The sequence below is a fragment of the Urocitellus parryii genome, chromosome 12, assembly GCF_045843805.1.
Source record: "Urocitellus parryii isolate mUroPar1 chromosome 12, mUroPar1.hap1, whole genome shotgun sequence".
Classification (NCBI taxonomy): domain Eukaryota; kingdom Metazoa; phylum Chordata; class Mammalia; order Rodentia; family Sciuridae; genus Urocitellus; species Urocitellus parryii.
The window spans coordinates 37,390,738-37,405,746 of record NC_135542.1 but is presented as its reverse complement, the minus strand read 5'-3'; the positions used below and the strand labels follow the sequence as shown (position 1 = coordinate 37,405,746).

Below are 15,009 nucleotides of genomic sequence, written 5' to 3'. Positions count from 1 at the left end.
TTGATGGGTAAGGTTGGAGCTTAAGAACCTTTGATCTTTTATTCCCATCAATTAAAACCCACATCTTTCCAGAATGTTGAGATGTTAAGCAGCATGGATTCGGCCTCAGTTCGAATTATCAAGCCCTTTCCTGCACCCCAGACTCCAGGCCGCCTGCAGCCCCTACAGCCTACCCCTGTGATGCCACCAGTGTCTGCTGCTCCAAAACTGGACCACCAGAGAATGGACACCATCCAAGAAGACCCCAGCACAGACTCACATATGGATGAGGATGGCTTTGAAAAGGACCCCTTTCCTAACAGTGGCACAGCTGCCAAGTCCTTTGAGGATCTCACGGGCCATCCAGTCACCAGAAGTGAAAAGGCTGCTTCCTTTAAACTGCAGCGTCAGAACCGTGTGGACAGCAAAGAAACTGAGTGCTAGTGAGGGGTCATGTCCTAAGTGATTTTGACTTACACGTGCAAATATTTTTATAAATTTGGCCCAGAAGCATGGCATATATCTTGTGAAGAACTGGGAGGAATAAGGAAATGACTCAACAGCAAATGCTGGCCATGTGTTTGAGCTTCCTTCACATAAGCAGTGCTGTCTAGTTAGACCCTCTTCCTTTGAAGAGGTCAGGTGAATCTGGCTTATTTTCAGACTTTCAGGTTTTAGTGTTTTTGAGCTTCAAAACAGCCTTTGACCTGGTGGTGCAAAAGCAGAAAATACAGCTGGGTTAGATTACTGTAAATTAACCTTTATATTGATAACAGCACTGATTAGGGAGATGATCAGTTTTTATCTTTTATATACTGTAATGACCCTATGAGGCACTTAGCAGTTATTTGAGAGGACAACTGGAACAATTTTTTTTTTCAAGTAAAGGCAAAGGAATGAGATAATCTATTATTGCCAAAACGTGGGTGTTTCTAGGTATTACCCAGATCTTTTCACAGCAGGGAGAAAGCTACATCTAAACTTACAAATAATTTGGGTGAATAGGGTTTTTTTTTCCTAAGGCTAGTACTTTCTAGGATTAAAACAACCTAGTTTATAGTGAAGTTTACAATAGTTAAATATATAGATAGCCTGTTAATTTCTCAGGTCTCCGATTTGCTGGGTAGCTTTTCTGTGTTTTATAAGTATCTTCATATATCCTTAATACTGTTTACTATGCGTTTAAAAATTCTTTATCCACAGTACTACAAAATATGATCCAAAAAAACACAGTTGCCTATTGTTAAGTTAGTGGACAAGAGGGTAAATGAGATACTTTTAACCAAAGAACAGGTTGTTTTGAATATGCTGAGATGTGACAAGCCAGGAAAAGGAACACTGCCTGTCCTGGGGCAGGGGTCTGGCCCTACCAGACCTGATAGTTCAGAAACCCTTTTTAATTACCCACAAGTAGATGGTCACATGACTTCTTGCCAAGTGCTTCAGGATTCTGGATGGTCTGTTGTTACCGTGTGAAGGATTAAAGAAAAAAAAAAATCATAGCCTGAATTCTGATCTTCATAAAATTACTTGTTTTCTCCTGTGAACTAAAATGTGCTTACCAGACAACACATTTTAACCAAGATGACTTGTAAATTTTGAGGGCAGTTAACCAAACTTGTGACAATCATGCTTTCTTCTCCTGTAAGGACATGTGTTACTCAATGTTATTTGTTACACTAATACTTGAATTTGTACCTTATGGTATTTGCTATCTTTTAACTTGTCAGGATAGTCTTATATTTTAGTTCCACTTTCATAATTTGATACAAGGTGAGTGGGTGTATGTATGAGTGAAACGGTTCTCAGCAGAATGTAAGAAAACTTTTTTTTTTTAATAAAATTGTGACTTTTTAAAACAAAAATTGTGTTTCCTTTTTTTGCCATGTATAGGATTAACAAACTGCTCAGGATGGCACTGATGATACTTGCACCAGTCAATAAACATTTATCAAAACAGAATCTGCTCAACTTACAAAGCTTCCCTGAAGAATCTCAAAACTTTTATTATAAACATTAGTGGCAAAAATTGGTGTTTTGGTCCAGCATAGTGAGGAGGAATTTTAAGCTTGAGAAAAAAATATTCTGCACTCAATTGCTTTGGAATCTATATGTTATAATCACCAACTTCAATCTATAAATTAACAACCAGACTTGCATTTCCTAGAATTGACTAATGGTCTCCATCTCCCAGTAGACTTAGTTCAGGTTGTGCTTCTGCTACATCCTTCCAGTAAGGAAGCAGCAAAGGCAGAGAAGAGACCTTCTTCTCTATCAGAGGCCAGAGGTGTAAAAACAAAAATTCATTTCCCTTTGGTGATAGATGTAGTCCGTCAGGGGATAAGTAGGATGAGAAGTCCTGTAAAGAAAAGTCACAGTAAAACTGTATAGTTTTTCTCATTGCCAGTGTGTGCTTTCCTCCCAGTATGGGCCTGAGTCAGAACTCACCAGCCCTTTGTTTCAGGCATTTGACCTGAATTGTCTCAGACCACAGCAGCAGCATAAATGTGAGATATGTGCTGGTGCTCTCTATATTAGACCTGAGCTTCATAAAATTCATTACCACTATGTGCCTGAGTTGGGACAGCACTATAGGCCTTCACTCTAAAGTGGTTATCAGCTGAAAGAGGCTTAATGAGTGAATGATTCTTTAATGTAAATAACAAAAATGAAAGTTATTAAGAAAGCTCAGGGTGTCTGGTTGGGGATGTAGCTTAGTAGCAGAGCACCTGCCTAGCACACTCAGGGCTCTGAATTTAATCCCTAGTACCAGGAAAATTTAAAAAATACCTTAGGGTCCTAGTAAGTCAGTTTCATGTGACTCTTAGGCAAGATTTTCGGGAAATGACAATCCAACTGAGAACAAGAATTATTGGGCTATGATTCCTGTTTTACTGCCACTCCCCTTAATAGCCACCCTCAGAGCCATTTCTCCCTTACAGAAAACTCTTGGCCAGGCAAGGGTTCTTGCCCAATCCACTTTAGAGTTTGCATGGAAAAGCTATATGGCTTTCACAGACCAAGATCATAGACTCCAGCAGTGCTTCTCCCTAAACCTCAGTATCCTCTTCTGGATTGTTGATGTTTCCTCCATTCTAGGATCCTGGTGTGTTAAAATGACTCGTTAGTATAACTAATCAAGTGTTTTAAAATGTCCTTTCCAGTCAGGTGCAGAGGTACACACCAGCTACTCTGGAGCTGAGACAGGAAGATCATTAAATTTGAAGCCAATCTGGGTAATATGGGGAGACATCCTGCCTCATATAAAGTAAAAAGGGCTGGGGATATAGCCCACTGGTGGAGTCCCCTGGGTTCAATCACCAGTACCCCCCAAATATAACCTCCAAAGATGACTGGCAATGCTCATTGTCCACATGGTGGTATGGCTCTTACTGGTTACCATTGTCCCCATTATATATACAAAATAAGTGTGTGAATGTTAGAAACCACCGGGTCTTTTGAAGGACTGATATGAATTTAAGTGGGAAGGAAAAAATTGGCATCTGGTTTGGTAAGTTCTTGGCTGTTTCCTTTCTACCTTCTTTTGTCCAGATGGCCAAACCTAATGGCTATGAAGAGAGTAAACTGAGTCAGGCTGAGTTTTTTGTTCAGAGAACTTCCTATGCCCTGGATCCTTTTCCTCTGAAAATGCCACAGTCCCTGTCACAGTCATCATTTTCTCTAGGTCTCAGCAGAGCAAAGAAATGGCCTTTTTAAGTGCCCTGTAGCACAAGCCTTTTAACTAACGTGTAAAAGTGAGTACAAAAGGAAAAAAGAGGAAGAAAGCCCTGTGTCTGACTGTGCCTCTCCTGTGCCACTCACTGGGATCTATGTAGGACCTCAGTTTTGTCATAGGCTCCCCACCTAACCTCTGGCTATGAGATGTGTCACTACAGTATTGACTTTGTAAATGTCACATAGATGGAATCACAGATGTAACCTTTCAAATCTTGTTTCTTTCCTTCAGTGAAATGCCTCTGGGCTTCATCCTGGCTGCTGCACTTCCTACAGCACTTCCCACCTCTGCACTGGCTTAACCAGTTTACCATCTCACTCTCAAAGGACACACAGGTTGATTCCAGCTTCCGGCAATTATGCATTATGCTGCTATGAACAGTTACATGCTAGGTTTCTGGGGACATGGTTTTCATTTCTTGGGTACATTCAGGATTGGAGGGCTGGGTCCTCTGGTAGTATATATGTAACTATAAGAAACTGTCCAGCTGTGTTCCTGTACCATTCTGCATGAGGACTAGCTTTTTATCTTTTATACTTATAAATGGGGTTTCATTATTTTAAAACAAAATAATTTAATTAGAACTACATGTCTTAAGCTGTGAATGGTATAGCGAATACCATAAGCTGCTTGAATTCACTGTTTTACTTATTAATAAGTCTTAACTTTCTATGTCACTAAACAGTAACTCCTAGTTGAGGAACCAGGTAAATTCATGCAGCGCCTTCCTTTCTCCAAGCTATCCCACCCTTTTTGCTGAAAGGGCTGGCTTCTTTGTGATCCCACTCATCTTGGAAGGATTGAGCAAAGTCACTGTACCTCATTGTCTTTCTGCATCATGGTCCATAGGTCAAGAACATCAGTCCCACAGTCTTGAGCCACTTGTAAACACATACTGGCATATTCACCAACAACGGAGTTCAAGCGATTTATTTTCCAACCTATTGGAGAGAGGAAATCCAGGAGGTGACTAAATACAAGTGCTGGTCCTTGTGCAGGTTGTGAGGACCCTGGTGGTTTCTAAATTCCATCAATGATAGCCCCTCTCAGGGTCTGGTTATCACAATGATGGGTCTCACAAGCTACTCTCACGTAGTGCTCTACACAGCAGAGGACAAAGTTCAGTGGGAAAAGAGGGAGCTGTTACTGATAACCACAGCCTTCTGAGAAGCTGAGGAGGATATTCTACAAGACTTGAACGGAGGTACAGAGGAAGGAAAGGCCCAGGGAGCTGGGGCTGCTGGGCTAGACAGCAAGGCAGAGGTGACCTGGTCTTGGACCATACCAGAAAGAAAAGACCATGGAAGATGCAGTGCTGAGACCCAGGTAAGGAAAAGCCACTGCAATACAGTGGAAAAAGTTGTCCTCTGAGAACTGGACAGTCCTGACAATTGCCTATTAACTGCCCTATACGTAGCTATGTGACTGAACAACTTGCTTAACCATGCTGAAATTTTCCTGCTATGTTGATAATGCCCACCTGATCATAGGAACAGTAAGATCATTGAAAGGCTAGATTCTTGCAGAGTATATGTGCTCTACCCCTGCCTTCTTGAAGACTGTATGGCATTCACAAAGCCCCGGGCTTGATCACCAGCACCCAAAAATGTAAAAAAAAAAAAAAAAAAAAGGCTAGTAACGTAGCTCAGTAGTAAAGCATTCCTGGGTTCAAACTGTACCATTGAGCTTACTCCCCAGCCCCATCATGTTTTTATTTATTTTTGGGGGACTGAACCCAGGGCCTTGTGCACGAGAGGCAAATACTCTACCAACTGAGCTATATCCCAGCCCCACATCAGGTTCCTTTTTAAAACTTTGTTTACAAAGTTTTGAGTCAGGATCCTACCAAGTTGACTAGACTGGCCTCAGCCTCCTGAAAACAGACTAATACAGGGCCCACAAGCAGGAAGTACTGCCCTCCCAATGTCTTTTGAGTGTTCATGTCCAGGTTTGATGCCTCTAGGCATGGCTGGCTTACCTTGCATGATGCACTCCTTTTCCCAGGCTGTTTCACAAAGCGGAGGTGGCGTGATGAGTATGACTCGATGCTCAGGGACATCCACTGATTTCAGGTACTGCACCATGCTTTTTAAGTTTGCAACATACTCTTCCAGGGGAATGTGCTGCTTGGGATTCTCATCTGTTCATAAAGGACACATTTTTTAGCTCAAAGTGGCAATGATTAAAATGAAACCACTTTCATGGCATGCACACAATTCTTGAAGTCACTGGGGAACTGTTAAGGTTTCCTCCTTAAAGAATTAAAATGTAACCCGGGCGCAGTGGTGCATGCCTGTAATTCCAGAGCTCAGGAGGCTGAGACAGGAGAATCCTGAGTTCAAGCCAGTCTTAGCAAAAGCAAGGTGCTAAGCAAGTCAGTGAGACCCTGGGGATGGAACCCAGGACTTTGTGATGCTACTAGGCAAGCACTCTACACTAACCTACACCCCAGCTCCAACATAAGCTATGTCAAAATTTAATAAACTGTTTTTTTCTTTGCAATTTCCTCAGTTGCTTGTGTGCTTAGAAAGTATTTATCCTTATTCTACATATGATTAAAATTCACCATTAAAATTTCTTTTAAGATTTTGATTCAATGTAAAATGCAAAGGGAATATTTACTTTATTTTCCTCAAATTTCTTACATCCTTTCTCACTAGTGAAATGCAAATTGCAGGGGTGTATCTTGAGCCCTGTTGCCAACTGTACCCACTAAAGAGAGAATTGGTGTGAATATACTATGTAACAACCAGAGACATGAAAAGTTGTGCTCTATATGTGTAATAAGAATTGTAATGCTTTCCGATTATATATAAAAAAGCACGCACAAAAAGAGAAACACTGGAAATACAGCATAACACTAATGGACTCCAGAAACAAAGTGCTGCAGTTTAAGTCTGCCAACGATGGAGGGATGGGAATAAAAACCACCCACAGCAGAGCCAGAAGAAATCCACATAAACAAATTCAAGGAATGCATACGTTTGGTGAAACTTTCTCTTTTGGAATATAAGTAAACAGTTAAAAGTATATAAATCCAAGTTTGCTCTAATGTTAAAATGACTAAAAATTAACTAGGAAAACAAAAATGCCATTACCTTTTAGTGCACTGTCATTGGCGCCAAAGAAAATTGTAACTACTACTGGGTTGTCCAAATTGTTCCCTTTCCTGATTAGTCTTGGAAGAATAATCTTGGCCCATCTGGTGTTGTAACCTGAAAATCCACGATTCAGAACATCACATCTTCTGAAATGAAAGATTGTTAAAAGATTTAACTGAGCAAAGAATTGCTTGGTAGCCCACTTTAGCAAGGGTGTGCTGGGCTTCTAATCCCAGCACGTGGCTTTGACCAAGCCCAGCTTTCACTTCAGTAAAATCAAGTACAGGGTTGAAACATGCTGATCTCTCTGAAGTCAGTTCTAGGACACAGGTAAATCACCATACTCCTCAAAGAGGGAGGTGATAAATTATGTTGAAGGGGTTGATTTAGTCTGAAGACTTTCATGGTAGTATAGAGAAAAACTTTAAAACTGTTCACAACAGATGGATATTAATGTGACCAAGTACAGTATCTTAGAAAATCACTAACAAACTGAAATTCAATGATTTTGTTTGAGGTGTTTGAAATATTTTAGACTTTTGGTTTCAAATGATTTTATTATTAGTTTTTAACTAGTTCATTAACAGGCATCTCTCCCCAACCCCTTCTTAAAAATAGTTTGACTCAAGCTATGTATGGAGGCACATGCTTATGATCCCAAGAACTGGGGCATCTTAGGTAGGAGGACTGCAAGCTCGAAGCCAGCCTCAGCAATTCAGCAAGACCTGTCTCAAAATAAATAATAAAAAGGGCTGAAAATAATTTGACTGATACAATGAAGAAAAAAAAAACACACCACACCACCACCACCACCACCACCACCACCACCACCACCACCATACACACACACACACACACACACACACACACACACACACACACACAATACAACCATGGCTCTTGAACCAGGTTGCGGGGGTTTACATGCCAGATCCATCCTTGGCTAGTGTGTCCCTGACATGAGGGAAATCCCACTTCAGGATCACACTACTTTAGAACACCTTAGATGTTATTAGTCACCTGACAGGGGCTCTATCATAAAAGAAAGTTATTTTGGTAAATAATAATATCAGAATAATTCATAGTGGGAAGGATGGATGGGATAATTATATCCTTTGCTTCTGTAGATGATTAAAAGCTGTCCATAATAAAAAGGTCTTTAGAGGTATTGGTGCACACCAGGAATCCCAGCATACTGGAAGCAGGAGGATTGTGCCCCTCTGGGTTCAATTTCCAGTATTATTTATGTCGAATAGATAATAAAATTGTATTTTAAAATAAAATGAGCACACACCTGTAATTTTAGCAGCCTGGGAGGCTGAGACAGGAGAATCTCAAGTTCAAAGCCAGCCTCCGCCACTGTGAGTGCTAAGCAAGTCTGAGACCCTGTCTCTAAATAAAATACAAAATAGGATTGGGTATGTGGCTCAGTGGTCTAATGCCCCCAAGTGCAATCCCTGGTACCAAAAATATATATAAATAAAATGAATCTGCAGTTTCAACTTTATGATTAGAAAACTGGTGTTCATTTTTGGTATATGGTTCAAATTCTTACATGTAAAACAATAAAATGAAAAAATTGCAGTACCAGTAATTGAAGGCTGCAGTGCCAGGTGGCAGACTCCAAGGAAGGCAGCAGGAAGGGTCTCATTTTCATGGACCTACTCTGAAAGCTCTCAAGTAGCATTTGTACATCTTGGGAACAACAACAAAAACCCAGCCATATTTATTTGTAAAAGAGCCTGAATGTTTTTATTTATAAAGATTCCAGGAAGCAAACAAGCCATTTAGAATCCAGCCACAACACTTTAAAATGGAAGTTCTCTAGAATTTTAACGCAGTGGGTATGTCTTACATTCATTCAATGATGTAGTCACTGTAGCATTTCAAAAACAAAGGGCAAGGCTAGGGGTGTAGCTTAGTGATAGAATGTATGCTTAGCATGCAAGAGCCCTGGGTTCAATTCCCAGCAACTCTCCCCAGGACACATTCTTTTTAAGAAGGGCAAAACAGTTTCATAAGTCAGAGTCATAGCAGTACAACCACGAGGTCTGGAATCCTAGCAGCTGTGCCTGGATTTTCCCATCCTTGACTAACAAGAAGGCACTGGCCAGGGACTAATTCTCATCTGCCAGGCTGAGTGAAAATTAAATGTAAAGGCTAGACACACATAAGGAGCTCAATAATTGGCAGTCAGATTTAAAAAAAATATATATCATTATATGATCGTTTGGGAGTCAAGACCAGGACAAAAGTACCAGTGAGGCCCAGGGTTGAAAGTGTTAAAAGATTCCCTTCCAAAAGAGAAGCATATCCGAATTTCTCTGGGTTGAATAAAAAAAGTCAGCAGTATCTTAAGTTATTCAAAAGGCTAAAGAAACAAGAAAATCAAAAACTTGCATATAAAATCATAGATAATAACAGGAACTCAAATCCATATGAAGATGAAAAAGGATAAGAATTAACTAGACTCCTTCAAAAACATGCAGGTCCTACAAACTGCATTCCATACTGTGCACACCTGCTGAAGCAGAAGGATCACAGGTAGAGATAGCTTGGGCAATTTCAAGACCCTGCCTCAAAATTAAAAGGGCCCAGGGTGTCAAAATGCCCTGAGTTCAATCCTTAATGCTATGAAAGAGAAGAAAAACCTGCTTTCCAGAAAAATAAATTAGGTGCTTTATGAATGACAGTAGACAACCACACATCTTCAAAAGAAACAGCAGCTTTTAAAAACTGAAAAGGGTGAGTTTAACTCTTTCAAACTCAGCATTTTGGGTTTCAGAAAACTTGGATATTGTTTAAAAATTATGAAAATGTACCAATAAATTTAAAATTTGTTAAAATGCTTTTTGCTATGAGTTTACAAGAGCCTGTTTAAAAACTTATGGTTGTCACTATGGGCTGAGGACTGTACACTTAATTCTGTATTTTAAAATTCACTGGTGTCCATGGAGGCAGTACAGATGGATAGTTACAATAAGGCATTTCTTAATAAGATTAGGTTAAACTAAAACATCAGGAACAGTTCAGGGTTGTGCAGATGGCTAAAGCAAACATAGGAACCTACTACAAAAATTCACCCCCAAGCATGCAGAGATAACCACTGAATGTGTCACTCAGAACTCATTTGATATGAAACAGCAGCCTCTGCTGCTATAGTGTTACAGCAGACCCCAGCCACCTGCCAGTACCTCCTTTCCAGGATCTTGTTTCATGAATTTGAAGAATGAAATTCAGATAAGAGTAGGATTTATTAAAGTGAAAAGAGTCAGAGCTCCTGTAGCACAAAAGAAACCAAAAGGGGTGCCTTTTTTTTTTTTTTTTTCCTTTTTTGGTACTGGGGATTGAATCAGGTGTACTCTACCACTGAGCCACATCCCCAGCCCTATTTTGTATTTTATTTAGAGACAGGGTCTGACTTTCTTAGCACCTCGCTTTTGCTGAGGCTGATTTTGAACTAGAAATCCTCCTGCCTCAGCCTCCTGAGCTGCTGAGATTACAAGAATGCACCACTACACCCGGCTAGGGTTGCCACTTTAATGTACTAGCCTGGGGCTTATATAGTTGCTGGGTGGGGGAACTCAATATCTATGCTTGGAACAGTTCTAATGCTATTAGTCAAAACCTATGCTGAACATGTACTGGAAAAATATCTAGGCTATTGGTTTGTCTGGAAACTACCTAATTGGCTGTGCTCTTTTAGCCCTTAGTTTGAATTTTCCTATCATCTCCATTAAGGCCCACCTCCACTTCCATTTTCCAGGGACTAGGTTTGGCTGGAATGTTTCTGATTATTCTCATGAACAGGTACAATTGAAAAGAGCCTCAATTTGGGCCCATTACCTTGACTACCTGACCATTTTACTATCTATCCTACCTTGAGGGTGCAAAAATTGAATTTTTCTGGTCTTACAGCAGTGAATGGAGATGCCATTCAACAGGCCAGCGATCCTTTGAGGTAACACTTGCTCACCATAGAGCTTCCTAGTTCCTGATAGGTATCTACCTACTAGAAGAATATGGGTTCGGTATACTATTCCATTCAAAATGAATCCAACTTTGAGTTTTTAAAAAATGATTTTTTTCTATCCACCTCCACTAATTTAAATCATACCCATCATAACTGAAAAAACGACTAGTTTTCTTTAGACGGCAAACAGTCAAAATTTTTGGTTCCACAGTTTTTGTGTTTGATTTCACATGGTGCCAAAGCTTTTTGATGAATCCTGTGTGGCTGCCCTTTCTGTTTCCCTAACCATACATTGACTAAGAAAGGAAAGCAGAGATTAATAAAGAATTCGTGGTATCGTTCACTTTGAGATGACATTTACCATCAGTAAATACCCAGTATTAATCTGGAAACTATTCTCACCTGACCAGTTTGTCAGCCAATGATGCTCCCCATCCACCCTGCTGAAAAGAAAACTGAAGAAAGAGAAGCCCATTACTAATCGGTATACTCAGAACATTAGGCATGGGAACTTGGGTCAGCAGCTCCTCTAGTGTACTTCCTGAATCCTGCCCTTCCTCACTCGGGAGGACGTCCTGGGGCCAACTGTAGCTTCACCTGGCAGAACTCTAGGAAAGTGGATTTAAGCCAGCCACCTATTAGAGACCTAATACTGGAGAAATCTGTCACCTAAAAAGGTACTACTCAGGTGTGGTGAGCCACGCCTGTGATCTCCGTGACTCCAGAGGCTGAGAAGGAGTTTTCCAGGCAGCCTCCACAACTTAGTGCAACCCTGTGTCGGAATAAAAAAGGCTCGTGGTGAACGACGGGGTGAAGTCACCTGTGCGTGCAGCCAAGAAACGGGTCCACGCTCCCAGGGGGACCGGCCACTGCTTCCTTAGACGTAACTCGGGTGGACACTGCATACACACATTCCCAAGGTCCCTGAGAGGTTCTTACTGCCCTGATGCTGACACTGACGGCGGATCTGCACAGAAGCCTGATTTAGATGCCTGCACGTTGGGCGGTTCAGGAACGTCACCTACTATCTTTCCGAAATCATGTATTACAATAATTTTCCTTGCCGGGCGCGGCGGCGCCCCCCGTCATCCCAGCGACTCCGGAAGCTGCGGCAGGAGGGTGGCAAGTTTGAGGCCAGCCTTGGCAGCCAAGCCAGACCCTGTCTAAAAGTTCAAGCCCCGTCGTCACTAAGAAACGTTCTTCCCCTGGATGGGAGTTGAAAGCTCTTCCGGCTTTCCTCCTGAGGGCATTTCCACGGTCCACCCTCCACCTGCGGCCCGCCGGTGCCCCCAGGCAGCCCGCACGGGCGGCCCGGCCCAGACCCTCCCGCGCCCAGGCCGGGCCTCAGGAGCCGCCGCTCGAGCGACCCGCGCCACGGCGCCGCGGCCGAGCTTCCGGGGCGATCGAGGCGGCGGTACCTGAGTGATGGAGTCCCCGAAAAGCAACACTCGAGGCCAAGGCAGAGAGCTCCCGCCAGACATCCCCGCACAGGCCGCCATACTACTGCGCGCTGAACGCCGAGTGCAGGCCGGATCTCCCGCGGGAGGCTCGGAGGCTGGCGCTCCCGGGCGCGGCGCTCCTGAGGGCGTGGCCTTCGGGAGGCGGGCCCTCGTGGGCGTAGCCCTCGGAAGGGGGGCGCTCGTGGGGTGGGCGTGGCGCTCGTGGGGTGGGCGTGGCGCTCGTGGGGTGGGCGTGGCGCTCGATTTCCCAGGCGGTGCTCTGGCGGCCACGGCGGCGGGCGCCGGGAGGTCTACTTCTGTGCCTTTATGGAAGTTCAGCCTCCCGTATCTCGCGGGTCCGGAGGGGATGGAAACAGGCCTTCCCGCGGCGCCCTCGGCAGTTCCCCCAGACCACCCGAGAGGACGGCAGTTTGGCGCCAGCCCCGACGCGCTGCGGCACAGAGCATCGGCGCAGTCACGAAAGGGGCCCCTGGCACGACCGCCGTTCAGGGCAGCCCGGGCGCGTGTGAAGCGTTCGGCCCGGCGACGTGGGAACAGGACAGGGCGTCCCGCAGCTACCGGCAGCCCGCCTACCTTGTGCCCAAGTGGCCGAGGACGCTGGCGTGCTGCGCTGCGCGACAAGCCTGCGGCTTCCGGCTGGTGTCCTCTGGAGCGCTTTAAAAAAAAAGGCTGGTCGCGGACCCTCACTCCAGTCCGCCTGAACGCGTCTAGTGTGGCGGCACTGCGGCAGGGGTCACTGCCTGCGCCAGATGGAGAACCCTAGCCGAGTCTTGAGGTGTTCCGACTTCGTCCCAATCCCCCAGACCTAAGCTGCGGCGGCGGTCAAATGCGCCCTTGTAGGAATCCGTTCCAGCCAGAGATCAGAGGGCTGAGAGCACGTGGGGCGGGAACAGTTTAGAAACCTCACTCAAACTGCTTACTTACACGGTGTGGGACTAAGGGGAAAGGCGCTTTTCCTCATTTTATACATTTTATGTTGTTAAAGTATTACAAAAAGCCTGTGATTTTTTTGTAACAATGTTTTTAAATTTATCATGTTTTTTTGGTATCAAAGATTGAACCCAGAGGTTCTTGGCCACTGAGCCACATCCCCAGCCCCCCCCCCCTTTTTTTTGAGATAGGGTCTCACTAAGTTGCTGAGGTTGACTTCAAACTTGGGATCCTCCTGGCTCAGCTTCCTAAATTGCTGGGATTACAGGCATGTGCCACTGGGCCCAGATTATCATAAAATCTTCTGACACATAAAAGGTGAAAATTGAGATCTTTTAGTATGGGCTGAAGATTATAGTAAGTAGGCTCTTTTATGCAGCCCACAGTGGCCCATTGTAATCCTAACTAGTAATCTCAGCGTGGGCATTTTAGGGAAACCCTGTCTCCAAAACAAAAACAAAAAAAGGGTCTGGAAATGTAGCTTTGTGGCGGAGCTCCCCTGGATTCAATCCCCAGTACAAGAGGGGGAAAAAAACTAGGCATGGTGACACACACCTGTAATCCCAGTGACTCAGGAAACTGAGGAAGGAGGATTGCAAGTTCAAGGCCAGCCTCAGCAATTTAGTGAGGCCCTGTCTTAAAAAAAAATGAAAGGGCTGGGGATGTTGCTCAGTGGTAAAGTGTCCCTGGGTTAAATCCCCAGTAACAAAACTAAAAAAACCCAAAAAGGTAAGTAGGCTATTTTTATATAAATGAATCTTTCATTTTAAATAACAATCAGATTTATATACTGAAGGTGAGTATCAGAGGAGCTACAGAAGGTCATATCACTAAGAGATGAAGCCCATGAGCACCATGGACAGCTGTGAGGGAAGATGCTGGCTAGCAGTGCACTTGTTTGTTCCTGGGGGGATGTATCAATAAGGCCATTTTCATTATAGATCCCTCGCAGAGCTAAACTGCAGATACTCCTGCATTGTTAAACATACTTCAGGAAATTAGACCAATGAACAAATTTACACCAGAAACAACTGCCACCTGAATACATTTGAGTAATAAAAACTGAATTTTCCTGACCTGTAGATACTATAAAGAAAATGAGTCTTTAAAGTCATAATTTTACAAATGTACAAATTAAGAATTTGAGAACCTCTCTTCCTTTCACCACCTCTTTGTCTTTCCAGAAGTCCAGGACCCCACCCGACTCCCAAGTCAGTGTTCTCACATGACACCTGGATTCCTAAAACCAGGCTGATGAGACTAGACTGGCTCCCTTTTTCACATTTGCAGGTTGGCTGGCTACTGCTGAGTGCCATCTAGAAGTCCTGTCTGCACTATAACCTCCATCCTGCCTGCTGTAGTCTGACCAGCCGCCTTAGTTTCCAACATATTCCCCTAACCCAGAGGCTGGATCCCCAGAACCTTGTAAAGCCAAGGTAAACCCTCTAGGCTGTCTCCTCTGCTCCCTTCCTCCAGGTTCCTAGACTGGTTCTGGTCCCAAGGGTAAAGGCTCCAAGACCTAAGAAACTGCCTGCTCCACCCTTGGCCATGCTGGCTGAAGGGGCCAGGAAGGACTAGGGCTGGGACCCTTTGTGGGGTTTTACACCCTGCCTTAGAAGAAGCTGGAAGGTGAGTGGGGGTGGGGGAGTGGGGGTGCAAACAGTGGGGCCACAAAAAGAAAGAAATTTGGCAAGAGTGTCAGAAGGGAAGTAGCAGAAAATGGGTTTAAAACTTTTAAATCATAATCATTACTTGCACTGAAATTCAGAATATAGATGTGAAAATACAAAACACTATTTTCTTTCCTTAGTAAATATAAGAAATTCTGAT

The 15,009-nt window shown here is 43.6% G+C and overlaps 2 protein-coding genes across 7 annotated transcripts in view; one reads left to right on the top strand and one right to left on the bottom strand.

Moving 5' to 3' along the window:
- Adam17 (ADAM metallopeptidase domain 17) overlaps nt 1–1,821 on the top strand; it is a 49,740-nt gene extending 47,919 nt beyond the window's left edge. Inside the window, exon 19 of one of the 3 annotated variants that reach the window (XM_026387220.2) lies at nt 142–1,821. In XM_026387220.2, the coding sequence (XP_026243005.1) occupies nt 142–423 (282 nt within the window). In that variant the 3' untranslated portion in view covers nt 424–1,821. Of the gene's footprint in view, nt 1–72 lie in introns of all 3 variants that reach the window. The other 2 variants (XM_026387152.2, XM_026387290.2) reach the window with 2 other exon arrangements.
- Nucleotides 1,822–1,851: 30 nt separating this feature from the next.
- On the bottom strand, nt 1,852–12,352 carry Iah1 (isoamyl acetate hydrolyzing esterase 1 (putative)). Of its 4 annotated transcripts, none has more exons than XM_026387392.2 (6): nt 12,208–12,352; nt 11,192–11,244; nt 6,814–6,962; nt 5,694–5,855; nt 4,535–4,656; nt 1,852–2,338 (listed from the first exon to the last, which is right to left on the bottom strand). In XM_026387392.2, exons 1-6 carry the CDS (start codon nt 12,286–12,288, stop codon nt 2,153–2,155), a joined length of 753 nt encoding a protein of 250 aa, XP_026243177.1. In that variant the 5' UTR covers nt 12,289–12,352; the 3' UTR covers nt 1,852–2,152. The 4 variants fall into 4 exon arrangements, with proteins under 4 accessions (XP_026243177.1, XP_026243262.1, XP_026243330.1 ...); XM_026387477.2 differs by having other exon boundaries at nt 6,814–6,959; XM_026387545.2 differs by lacking the exon at nt 11,192–11,244 and adding an exon at nt 11,610–11,756 and having other exon boundaries at nt 1,870–2,338.
- Nucleotides 12,353–15,009: the final 2,657 nt, after the last annotated feature.

What these genes read in the sequence shown, in the direction of transcription:
- Iah1 (XM_026387392.2), bottom strand. Translation starts at nt 12,288, where the DNA reads ATGGCGGCCTGTGCGGGGATGTCTGGCGGGAGCTCTCTGCCTTGGCCT. An exon ending in CAATGACAGTGCACTAAAAG is followed by an intron (nt 5,856 to 6,813) that starts GTAATGGCATTT and finishes CTTTATGAACAG; the next exon opens with ATGAGAATCCCAAGCAGCAC. An exon ending in TGATGCAGAAAGACAATGAG is followed by an intron (nt 2,339 to 4,534) that starts GTACAGTGACTT and finishes TTTTCTTTACAG; the next exon opens with GACTTCTCATCCTACTTATC.